General features: G+C 62.3%; 1 protein-coding gene across 2 annotated transcripts; it reads left to right on the top strand.

Moving 5' to 3' along the window:
• Positions 1-8092, top strand: IBA57 (iron-sulfur cluster assembly factor IBA57). Of its 2 annotated transcripts, none has more exons than XM_027050623.2 (3): positions 1-393; positions 6446-6795; positions 6943-8092. In XM_027050623.2, the coding sequence occupies exons 1-3, from the start codon at positions 53-55 to the stop codon at positions 7332-7334; spliced, it is 1083 nt and encodes a 360-aa protein (XP_026906424.1). In that variant the 5' UTR covers positions 1-52; the 3' UTR covers positions 7335-8092. The 2 variants fall into 2 exon arrangements, with proteins under 2 accessions (XP_026906424.1, XP_053074860.1); XM_053218885.1 differs by lacking the exon at positions 1-393 and adding an exon at positions 1081-1907.
• The last annotated feature ends 4037 nt before the right edge of the window (positions 8093-12129 follow it).

Genomic DNA, 12129 nt, shown 5'->3' with positions numbered 1-12129 from the left:
GCCAGCGCCGCCGCCCAGCCCGCCCCTTCGAGCCGCCTTACTCCTCCCTAAGATGGCGGCCGCGGCGCTGCTCCGGGGCGCGGCTCAGGGGCGCGGCAGCCGGGCCTGGCGCTGGCGGCTGCGTGCGACCCCGAAGCGCCGCCTCGCCCACGGTTCGAGCCGTCACGGCGGCGACCCCGCGGACGGAGCTGCCTGGGCCTGCTTCCCGCTGGGCGAGCGCACCCTGGTGCGCGTGCGCGGGCCAGACTCCGCGCCGTTCCTCCTGGGGCTGCTGACCAATGAGTTGCCGCTTCCGGGTCCTGCGGACGGCGCTACCCTACCCCCGGCGCGGGCGGGCTACGCCCACTTTCTCAACATTCAGGGCCGCACGCTATACGACGTCATTGTCTACCGGTGAGAGCGGGCGTCTGCAGTACCTAAAGGGAGGGGGAAGGCGGAGGGGCGGGAGCCGGGGCGGGAACCGGGGCGGCAGCCGGGGTGGAAGCCGGGGCGGGTGGGGCCACACGGAGGAGGGAGGAGGGGCGGGACACCCAGGGGGAAGGAGGAGGGGCAGGCCGCCGGGGGAGGGAGGAGAGTCGGCCGCACCAGGCGGAGGGAGGAGGGGCAGGCCTCTGGGGGAGGGAGGAGAGGCGGCCGCACCCGGGGGGAGGGAGGAGGGGCAGGAGCCGGGGCGGGGCCACCCAGAGGGGCGGGGGAGGGGCGGGGCCACTCAGGGGGAGGGAGGATGGGCGGGATCCGGAGCGAGGCACCCAGGGGGAGGGAGGGAGGGGCGGGAGCCGGGCCGGGGACACACAGAGGAGAGGAGAGAGGCGGGGACACCCGGGGGCCGGGGGGGAAGAGAGGAGGGGCAGGCCGCCGGGGCGGGAGGAGGGCGGGGACACACCGAGGAAAGGGGAAGAGGCGGCCGCACCCAACGGGAGGGAGGAGGGACGGGAGCCCGGGCGGGGCCGAGTCACTTAGGTGGAGAGAGAAGGGGCTGGGCTACCTAGGTGGAGGGAGGAGAGGCGGCCGCAGCCAGGGGGAAGGTCGAGGGGCAGGGGCACCCAGGGGGAGGGAAGAGGGACGGGAGCCGCGGAGGGGCAGGCCACCTCACGGGTAGGGTGCGGATTGCTAGGGGTCACCCGGAGCCCGGGCACCTGGCGTGAACTCTCAGAGGCTGCGAAAGGATCTTCAGGGCGGGTCACTTGGGGAAGGACATGGGGGGCCTGGGCATCGAGGGGAGGACACCTGACCTGCGGCTGACTGGGCTGCTCTGGAGAGAGGGCCACCCTCCTGGGAGCCCAGCGCTGTCCAGCTTTCTGTCCCTGCCTGGTGCTCTCTGGAGTTTCTCCTTTTGGTTCATCTACTTCCTGCCTCGTGGCCCCCTGTTCTGGTTTCCCAGGCGTAACACCTTGTTCTAGGGGTAGCTTGGGATTTTTGCTTTGAAAGTGGACTTTAGTTTTTGCAGCCCATTTAAGTTCACAGCATGACCGCGGGGAAGGCACAGACTACCTCACGGCAGCGTCCCCACCTGGGGGACCCGCATTGATGCTGCAGCACCCAGGGCCCATCCTTTCGTGGGGAGGACAAGTATGGGATGACATGGACCCATCACGTGATGGCTGTCACCACCCTGACAGCCCAGCCCCCCTGTGCCCAGAGTTATCCCTCCCTTCCCTAATCCCCGAAGCCACTGGGGGGGGGGGGATCCTTTTCCTGTCTTCCTGGTTTTCCTTTTCCAGAGCGCTGGGCACTTGGAGTCCCACAGTGTGCAGCCATCTTGGATTGGCTGCTTCCACTTAGTGATATGTGGTTAAGCCATTTCTCTTTAGCGCTGAGTGATGTCGCTTGGCGTGGATGGACTGCAGTCTCTTCACCCGTCACCTCGTGGAGGACATCTTGGTTCTTCCAAGTTTGGGTGGTTGTGGGTAAGCTGCCGTAAACATCTGCGTCCAGGATTTTGTGTTAAGGCCCAGAAGGTCGACTGCTGGGTCGCACCGTGCAACAATGTTTGGTTTTTTGAGAAACCACCAAACACTTCCATGATGGCTGTGCGGTTTCGGGTCCCCACCAGCAAGCAATGGCTTGTTTGCAACGTGCATACTCTTTGTGGGGAGGTGCCTGTTAAGGTCTCTGGCCCATTTCTAATCGGGTTGTCTGTTTCTTGACCCTTGAACTTTTCAGTGTTCTTGTGTGTTCTGAGTGATGGCCCCTGGTCACATGTGATGTTTCAGGTCTCCTCCCCCTGCTGTCCTTGTTCCCTCTGGCGAGGCTGTGTGTGTTCCTGTCCCAGCCACACCTGTGCTGTCTGGGGAGCCTTCCTCGGGCACTGGCTGCATACAAGGTGCTCTGGGTTCCGCTACGGACGGTATCGCTGGCTCTTGTGGGAAGCTCCCCAGTCTATGTCTGATGCTCTGCGGATCGGGTCGGTCCCCTGCTCCCTTGTTTCCAGCAGGACATGCACCTCGCCTTCCCACCTCTTTCCCTTCGTGTGGATCTCAGCAGTTCCTGGGTGGTGCAGTCTGGCCTGTGTGTGCTCAGTGGAATGTGGGGCCAGGGACACCTACTTCCAGGAACCTCCCATGTGGCTCCCATGTGGCCTCCGCTCAGTCCCCCTGCCGTGGTCTCACTCCTTGGGGCACCTCTTCGGGACCTTGGAGGGCACTATGTCCTCAGTCCTCCATGGGCACCTGGTAGGCCACTCCCCCAAGTGCCTTGGAGCACACCAGTCAGCCTGACTCAATTCTCCAGGTACAATCCTGTTCCTGCTGGCCTCCTTGTGTCCCATACCTGCCCACACCTCACACCCTGACACCTGCCATGTCCTCGAGGGACCGTATTTGTGTGATCATAGGGTAGACGCCCTGTGTTTATGGGGGTGGTGGGTGCTGTGCAGAGAGGACATCAGACTCTTGGGGGAGGGGTTTCCTTGTGCTCTGGGCATGGGGTTAGGCGGGCCCAGGCCTCCCTTTCTGGTGTTCACACAGCCTGTGCCCTGACAGCCAGGCCAGCTGGTGAGGCCGCAGCTGTCCCCCAGCCTCCCTCTTCCTGCAGCTGCACTTGTGACCCTAGGAGGGGCAGCCATGCTTAGCAACAAGAGTGCAGAGCACGACAGACAGAGGGTGACTTTTAGAGTAAGGACGTTCTCTGCAGTGTTTGGAAGGTGCTTTTTGCTAAAGACATCGTTCACTGTTTATCTGATAAATTTACCTGGCAACACTGGCCCAGAGGCAGTGCCACCAGGCATCTGGGGACATTTGTGCTTGTGACTCAGGGCTGGGGGTGTTGGTGCTCCTGACATCGAATGGGTCAGGCCTGGCAAGCAACCCTGGGCACAGGTGCACCTCCTCCCCACCACCCCCTGTTCCTCAGCTGTAGCAAGTGCAGCAGACAGTCTGATTTGGGGGCACAGGGGGGCCGGGGTGCACTCTAGCTTTGTTGGTCCCAGGGTCTGCCTGGCGCACAGTCATGGGCACAGGTGGCCAGGGAAGTGCCTGAGCCCAGAATGGGGACCTGCCTGCCTTGACCTGCCTCAGCACCCCTGGGAACCTGGCTCCCTGGCCAGGACCCTCAGAGGCTGGTGCTCCCCCACGACCTCACATTGTGCCCAGCCCTGCCTGATTCCTCCCCTGCCATCTTTCATGTTGTCTCTGAGGGTGGTTTTTACCCGAGACTTAAAATGAAAACACAGGTGCATGTGGCAGAGAACCCTAACAGTGCGGGGCGGTTTACGGTGGGAGATACCCCTTTGCTGCTTCCTCCCAACCTGCATAGACATCCGGAGCCCCGTCCTCTGAGACAGCTTCTTTTCCTTTATGACTCTTTTGAAATAATGGTGGATTCACAGGGAGCACAGGAAGGAGCAGGGAGGCCTGTGCACTCTTGCCCCAGTCCCACAGGGCGGTGTCTTGCCTCCTGGAGTCTGGGGTCACGATCAGGGGTGGGACACGGGCCACTAACAGAGCTCATGCAGGATCCCCGCAGACTTGATGCGCCAGCACGTGTGAACACACTTGCTGGTGTCTGTGCCTTGGTCACACGTGTGGCCCCTGTGACCTCGATGAGGACAGCTGTTCCATCACCACCACTGGGTCCCCTGTCCCCTGTGCAGCACACCTGCCCTTCTCACCCCAGCTCCTCTCCTGGCTTTTTACCATTTGTCTGACCAGTAGGTCACCTCGAAGTCTGACAAGTGGAACTGCTTGGGATTGGACTCACACACCTTGATACCCTGTGGTTCTGCCCACTTGTATCAGTGTGACCCATGGCTGCTGTTTGTGGTGGGAGTGGGGGTGGGGAATGTGGACACGATAGAGTGTGCACTGTAGGGTGAGCCCCCAGAGGTGGGACCCCAAGCAAGTCCTTGCTTTTCTTTCCTGTGGGGGTAACTGGTTTCTCCAGGGCAGCACTTAATCCTATACTGTCTGGGGGCACCAGCTGATGGGCTCTGAGGGAGGGGCCATGGACATCAGCTGGTGGGCTCTGTGGGAGGGGTGGGGAGCACCAGCTGGTGGGCTCTGCAGGGAGGGGTGGGTGGCACCAGCTGGTGGGCTCTGGGGGAGGGGTCAGGGGCACCAGCTAATGAGGTAAAGGGTAGAGGTCAGGGTCGCCTGCTGATGGGCTTTGGGGGAGGGGTCAGTGGCACCAGCTCGTGGGCTCTGGGCGAGGGGTTGGGGGTACTAGCTGGTGCCCTCTGAGAGGAGAGGTAGGCGGGCACCAGTTGTTGAATCTGGGGGAGGGGTCTGGGGCACCAACTGGTGGCTGTGGGGAAGAGTTCAGGGGCACCAGCTGGTGGACTCAGGGTAAGGGATCAATGACATCAGCTAGTGGGCTCTGGGCAAGGGGTCAGGAAGCAGCTAGTGGGCTCTGGGGGAGCAGTCCAGGACCCCAGCTGGTGGGTGTGAGTGGAAGTTTCTGGGGTCACAAGGCAATAGGGTCAATGGTGGAGATTAGGGATACTAGGTGGTGATTCTATGGGACTGGTCAGGGGTACCAGCTGATGGCTGCTAGGGGAGGGGTCAGGGGCACCAGCTGCTAGGCTCTGGGGGAGGGGTCTGGGCACCAGCTGGTGGGCTCTGAGGAGTGGGTGACATCAGCTTGTGGGCTGTGGGGGCGTGGTCAGGGGCACCAGCTGATGGATTTGAGAGGAAGGTTCTGGGGCACCAGCTAATGGGGTCAAGGGTACATGTAAGGGATACCAAGTGATGGGGTGGGATTGGGGTCACAGTAGGTGGGCTCTGGGGAAGGGGTCAGGGGCATCAACTGGTGGGCTCTGAGGGGAGAGGTGGGGGAGCACCAGTTGTTGACTCTGGGGGAGGGGTTGGGGCATCATCTAATGGGGTCAAGGGTAGAGGTCAAAAGCACCAGCTGGTGGGCTCTGGGGGAGGGGTTGGCACCAGCTGGTGGGTTCTGGGGGAGTGGTCGGGGGGCACCAGATGATGGGATCAAGGGTAGAGGTCAGCGACATCAGCTGGTTCCATGAACCCTCCCCCAAAAGTATACCAGCTGGTGAGCTAGTCCAATCAGAACCAGGTGGCCTCTGGGGGAGAGGTTGGGGGCATCAGCTGGTAGGCTCTGGGGGAGCGGTTGGGGGCACCAGCTCGTGGGCTCTGGGGGAGGAGGGGTCTGGGACATCAGATAATAGGCTCTGGGGGAGGGGTTGGGGGCACCAATTGGTGGGCCCTGGGGAGGGGTCTGGGACACCAGATGTTGGGCCCTGAGGAGGGGTCTGGGACACCAGATGATGGGCCCTGGGGGAGGGGTCGGGGGTACTAGTTGGTAGTTTCTCAGGCACGCTCATGGAAGGTGTTATCCGTTCCCTTTCTGTTTCCACTGGGCTGGGGATCCTAGTCCTGTCCACATCTACGACCAGGATCTTGGTTATATACTCTTGTGGGTCCTGAATGTCTCCCCTGAGGTCCCTGTACCAGTCTCTTCTCTGTGCTGCGTGTCCCATGTGGTTAGCACACCAGGTTCCAGGGTTGCTGCTGTGGCAGTGGGGGTCCAGAGTGCAGTTAGGGTGGTTGTGGGGCCCTGACAGGGTTCCAGGGCTCTCCTTGGGAAGTGGGAGGTGGCTCTGGGCAGACTGTATGTGGCCTCACAGCACATCCCCTCGGCTCTGTCCGCTGCTTGCTGTCCCACCTACCCCCAGCCTGCCCCCCATCGTGAGTGCTGAGGGCACCCACCCCAGACCCTTGGCTTCTGTGGGCCAGAGGAGGCAGGTCCTGGTCCTGTGAGGCTGCCTGCAGCTCTCCCCCTCACGTGGAGGACCAGACCAACAGCACTGTGGTCCCCGGACCTGGGTCCCACCTGCCCAGCCACGGCCTGTCTTCCACCAAGTGGACCGCTCCCTGTGGTTTGCACCCCGGGTGGGGAGGGTCCCGCAGGAGACCTGGGGTCTGGAGCACGGTGGGTGGAGAGCGGTGGCCCCAGGCCAACCCTCAGGAGCCCCTGCCCCTACCTGCAGGCTCCCAGAGCATGAGCTCGCTGAACAGGCGCCCGCTTTCCTCCTGGAGTGTGACAGCGCGGTGCTGGGCGCCCTGGAGACACACCTGGCACTGTACAGGATCCGGCGGAAGGTCGTGGTGGAGCCGTGCCCCGAGCTGCGCGTGTGGGCTCTGCTGCCTGACTGCCCCGAGGAGGTCTGTGGGGCCGCGCTGTTGCGGGAGCGGACCGACAGAACCAGCGTCCTCACCCCCGACCCCCGGACCGCCCGCATGGGCTGGCGGCTTCTCATCCGGGATGAGGGCCTGGTGCCGGTGCCCAGAGGCCGGCTCGGAGACCCCCGGGATTATCACAGACACCGGTACCAGCAAGGTAGGGACGGGGCGGGGCTGTGCTGGTGGGGGCGGGGGGAGGGCTCAGGCGCTGTGTCCAGTGTTGGCCCTTCTCCACGAGCCCACCATCCCCCAGCCCCCGAGGAGGCCTTAGCCCTCAGAGAGCTTCTCCCCTCCCACCCCACAGGCGTTCCTGAGGGGGTCCGGGACCTGCCCCCAGGAGTGGCCCTGCCCCTGGAGTCCAACCTGGCTTTCATGAATGGTGTCAGCTTCAGTAAGGGCTGCTACATAGGCCAGGAGCTGACCGCCCGCACCCACCACATGGGCGTCATCCGCAAACGCCTGTTCCCAGTGCAGCTGTTGGGGCCTGTCCCTGAGGATGGCATCGCTCTGGGCGCCCCAGTGCTCACCGAGTCGGGTCAGGCCGCCGGCAAGTACAGGGCTGGCCAGGGGGATGTGGGCCTCGCCTTGCTGCGGGCAGAGAAGATTAAGGGCCCTCTCCACATCAGGACCTCCAACAGCGGCCAGGTGGCCCTGACTGTGTCTGTACCGGACTGGTGGCCCACAGTCGCCAAGTAGCCAGGAAGGATGTCCCTCTGCTCCTGCAGCCCTGGGGCTGCCAGGGTGCCCTGGAGGGCTCTGTCCATCTGCTGCACTCTGCAGGCTGGCCTCCTAGCTCCCAGGGCTGCAGGTGTGGTTGGCTTGTGTTTCCCGCCCACCGTGCTTCCCAAAGAGGGTCCCACGGGCAGCTGTGGCTGTCATCCCTTGCTGCTCTGTGGCTGTGAGCTGCAGGAGTCCTCCTGGGGACCCAGGAGGAGGAGCCAGCCCTTCACGTGCCCCTGTGCCAAGGTGAGCTGCAGTTTCCCTCCGATGGGGAAGGACAGGGTCCCAGCTGTGTGGGTTTGGAGGTGGTTCATCTATTGGCTGAGGACAGGACGGTCCAGAGCCTTGTCCCCAGGCTGCCTGCATTCCTCTCCATCTGGGGTTGGCTGAAGGGGCAGGTGGGCCCTGGGAACTGGTGTGCCATGTGCTGGCTGTGGGACACCCTGTGAATTTCACATAGGGGCCCCACTTGTGCACCAAGGTTTCTGCTGCACCCCTCCCCCTCCACCCCAGGAGCTGCCCTGGGGTGGGACAGCAGGGCTCTGACAAGGAGGAGCTTCTGCTTGGTTTACTTGCTGCTTTTCTGAGGCGTGGCTATGTTTTCACAGTAAGAGGTTGACTTTCTTCTCTTCTTGAAACCACTGACTTGCACTGTCCCATGCAATGTGAATCTCATGGTTAGGGGTGTCCCGCGTGGTGCCCCGGAGTGGCTATTAAAGTGTGACGCACAAGCAGCATGTGTGGAGCTCTGGTTTCATTTTGGGTGGAAGGTGCTGGGACTCCGTTTTGGGTAGAGCAGATACACCGAGAGCACTCCAGGTGAAGTACGCCAGCAGAGTCCCAGGAAGAGGCCTTGTTCTGGGACAGCAAGGGAGCTCCAAGTCTGCGGTGGATGGCGTGGCTTGCCTTCGTATCCACGGAGGGGAGAGGCTAACAGGAAACCGAGTTAGTGCCAGCATCTGGGCCCTCACGGGGCGATTCACTGGCAAGTATGCACTGCCCTCCCTCAGCCCCCACTGGCGGGTCTCCAGGCCAACACTCAGACCTCACATCAGGACTTTGTCTCCTGTCCAGCTGCAGACTGTGCAGCGCCCCTCTGCATGTGACCTGGGGCCTGGGAGCCAGCCTTGCACAGTGGGTGTGTGCCTGTGCCCAGCACCTGTGCTGTGCTGGACATGCTTGGGCTCCTCACAGTCCGTGGACCCACCCGCCGAGTGGGTACCTGGAGTCCCATGCCGGGAGCCGAGAGAGTAACCGGGAGGGAGGCTGGCCACTGTGGCGGAAAGCTCCAGCAGCTGCCCAGTGAGATGCTGCCTTCCAGATCATGTGTCCCCTACTGTCCTTAGGCATCCAGGTCATTGGGACCTGAGACACTCTGTTCAGTCTGAGTTCTATCTCAGGGATCATAACCGAAAGCTGCTGTCCAAAACAAGTGTTCCTTTGCTGGACAGACCTTGTCACTCCTCACAGAATCACCAGGGCTTCCAAGAGTCTGCGGCTTTCAGAGGCTGTAAGGTGCGCTGCCCAGTGTACATGCCAGGGGACCAAGGGGTCCTGTTGAGGTTTGATGCTTACATCTGCTTGTCTCCATGTTCGTCAATGTCGAGCTCCAGGAGGACAGTGCAGGCACTCGGGAAGCCCCTTGCTGGTTCTTGGGTCCGCCTCAGTTTGTTTGTAAGAAGTACGGAGTTCCAGGAAGCAAGTGGTCTTATGCTCTGCCCCAATGCCCTGAGAGTGTGGCCAGTGGGCAGATGGCAGAGGGCGCTGGGTTCTGGAGACCTGGCCCTCCTGGGGGAGCCCCCTGCCCCCACTGTGAAGCTGGTTAAAACATGCTTCCCCCAACGTTTCATCATGAGCACCCCGCACGGAACGTGAGAGTTTGCTGTGAGCACCGGTGCACGTGCCCGATGACACCCCACTTGCCAGACCCCATCACCTGGCCCCCCCTCAGCCTTGGTTGTGTTTTGCTGCATTTCCAACAAACTGGCAGACCTCACACCCTCCTAATGCCTTCCTCATCATCAACGTCTTTCGTTCCCTGGGAGGTAAAATTTGGCTACCATGAAATGCACCAATCTTGCTATTTCCTGGATTGTGCGGAGTGCATATGGCTGTGCACCCAAGACCGGAGGAAGGTCTGGAACATTCCGTCCCCGGGCAGCACTCACCGGCCTGTCCCGGCCAGTCCCTGTGCCCCAGCTGCCACAGATGTGCAGAGCCTGGGGCTTCAGGTGGGGTGCTGCCTGGCGGGTGGCTGGACCATGGTGAGCATCTCTGAGTCCTCCTGTGGGAGCGAGCCCTTTGTGGACACATGCCTCATCTGGGGTGGGATCACAGAGCTGCGGGTAGGGGGAGGTCCCCAGTAAGGAGCTGTCTGTGTTCTCTGGGTGACCTGGTGACTGTTCCGTTTCCTGCTTCAGCCAGCAGCATGGCCTTGCCACCATGTGGTGTGGTCAGCCTTCGTAATTTCCACGTGGAGACTTGGTGTTTAGATTTCAGTCATCGTGGGTGGATGCCTGCCTGTGTCTCAGGGACGGTGGGGAGCCCCATCCACTCTCTATGGTCTGGGCACCCGGACAGTTCAGGGTCCCTGGCTCCACTTTCTTCCCAGAGGATGTTGATCTAGTGTGGTCACGTTCGTGTTTGCGGGAAAAATGAGTGATTTCCAAAGGTTTTGTTTTGTGTCAGCCCTCAAAGGGAGGAGATGGTCAGGGAAGGTCAGCAGCCAGCCAGCAGGGACCCTGTTGATTAACAGAATGTTCTGGAGACTGCTGAGTCCTGGGCTACCTTTCACTCTCTCATCTGTTCACTCAGAGGCTTACTAAGCGCCCACCAGCCATGAACTAAGGCACAAAGTATGCTGGGTTGTGTTAGCTTTTCTGTGATTAAGCTGGGAACAAGGCAGGCTGTGTGTGGAGGTGGGGTGCATTAGGGGGATGGATGTGTGTGGGGTCAGAGCACATTGGGAGACTGGGTGCACTGGGAGGATAGGCTGTGTGCAGAGTCGGGGAGCACTGGGGCCCTGGGCTCATGTGCAGTGGGGTACATTGGGAAGATAGGCTGTGTGCAGGGTTGGGGCACATTGGGTGGCTGGGCTCATGGGCATTGGGACACCTTGGGAGCTTGGACTGTGTGCAGGGTCGGTGGCACTGGGTGGCTGGGTACATTCAGCATGGGGTCAAGCATCTGTGGTGGCTGTGTCCAGACAGAGGGCCCACCGTGGGGGAAAGATCCTGACCAATACCGCACCTCGCATGCCCTTCAAAGAGCTGAGTCCAGTGTGGCTAGGGGCAGGGCTCTTGGGAAGGGGTGTGGGCAAAGGGCAGGATCCTGAGGCCTCAAGGGGCAGAGGTAGAGTAGGGCAGAGTTTAGGGGCACTGTGGGAGAGCGGCTGTTGCCATGCAGGGCAGGAGCTGCGGGAGGGTTTGTGGCAAGTGGGGGCATGGGGACAGGGTTCCCTGGTGAGGAGTCAGGGGCTTAGACCTTATCTAAAGCATGGGGTTTGGAGGAATGGGGGACGCTGCCTAGGGCTGCCCCCTGGGTGGAGGGCAGTAGGGTGTCAGGTGGCCTGGAAGTTCTGAGCACAGGAGGTGTGGCAGGATGAAGACCAGTGGGGGCCATGGGACTCACAGGTCCTCTCTGGACCTGCCTCAGGTTCCCCCACACCTTGTGTGGACCTCTGGCTTAATGGGAACTGTTTCGAGGTCATCGCCACCACCAGGTCCCACTTCCCTGTTCCCCAGCACCCCTCCCACGGGGACTGCTTGCACATCCCCCAGCCACCCCCTCCCGTGGAGACTGTTTGCAAGTACCCCAGACCCGCCCCCAGCCCCTGGTGTGGGGACTATTTGCAGGATCCCCCCCCAGTACCCCCCATGGGGACTGTTTGCAGGTCCCCCAGCCACTCCCCTTCCGTGGGGATGTTTGCAGGTCCCCCAGCACCCCTCCTCCCTGGGACTGTTTGTAGGTCCCCCAGCCTCCCCCCACCCCCTGGGTACTGTCTGCAGGGTCCCCCCCCCAGCACCCCCCTGCCCTGTGGGGACTATTTACAGGGTACTCCCCCAGCGCCGCAGTGGGGACTGTTTGCAGGTCCCCCAGCCTCCCCCCACCCCTCGGGGACTGTTTGCAGGGTACTCCCCCAGCCCCGCAGTGGGAACTGTTTGCAGGCTCCCTCCCCAGCTCCCCCCTTCTGCCCCCCCCCCCCCCCCCCGTGGGAACTGTTTGCACCCAGACCCCCGTTGGGGACTGTTTGCAGGGTACACCCTCAGCCTTCCCCCCGTCGTGGGGACTGTTTGCAGGGTCCCCCCCAAGCCTCGCGGTGGGGACTGTTTGCAGAACCCCCGCGGTATCACACAGGACCCGCTGGCCTCATGCAGCCCCTCTTGCACGCGCGGTCCGCGTGCCCATGAGTTGTTAGTCTTATCACCAGGGGGCGCTGCTGTGTCTCGTGAGGTTGCTTTGTGTCCTTATCTCCTCCCGCAGCTTGGTGTAGTGGTCTGTCACGCTCTGTTCCAGCCCCGCGGGGGCGGGGACGTTTGGGTGGTGCATGTTCACTCCGGGCTGTGTGCGCACGGTTTCCGTGTCCCTGGGATGCGGGCCCGGGAGAGGCCAGGCTGCCTCACGTGGTGGTGGCGGCAAGCTTATTGTCCCAGGAGTTGCACGTTTTCCCAGCACTGCTGCAGCGCAGTGCGCTCCGGGGGGGGGGGGGGGGGGGGGGGGGGGGGGGGGGGGGGGGGACCCGGGAGGGGACCCCGTTTCCTGCCTCCTGCCC

This window comes from Acinonyx jubatus, chromosome A1 (assembly GCF_027475565.1).
Source record: "Acinonyx jubatus isolate Ajub_Pintada_27869175 chromosome A1, VMU_Ajub_asm_v1.0, whole genome shotgun sequence".
Taxonomy (NCBI): domain Eukaryota; kingdom Metazoa; phylum Chordata; class Mammalia; order Carnivora; family Felidae; genus Acinonyx; species Acinonyx jubatus.
Note: the sequence above shows the minus strand (reverse complement) of the source record. Positions and strands in the feature narration are given on the sequence as shown.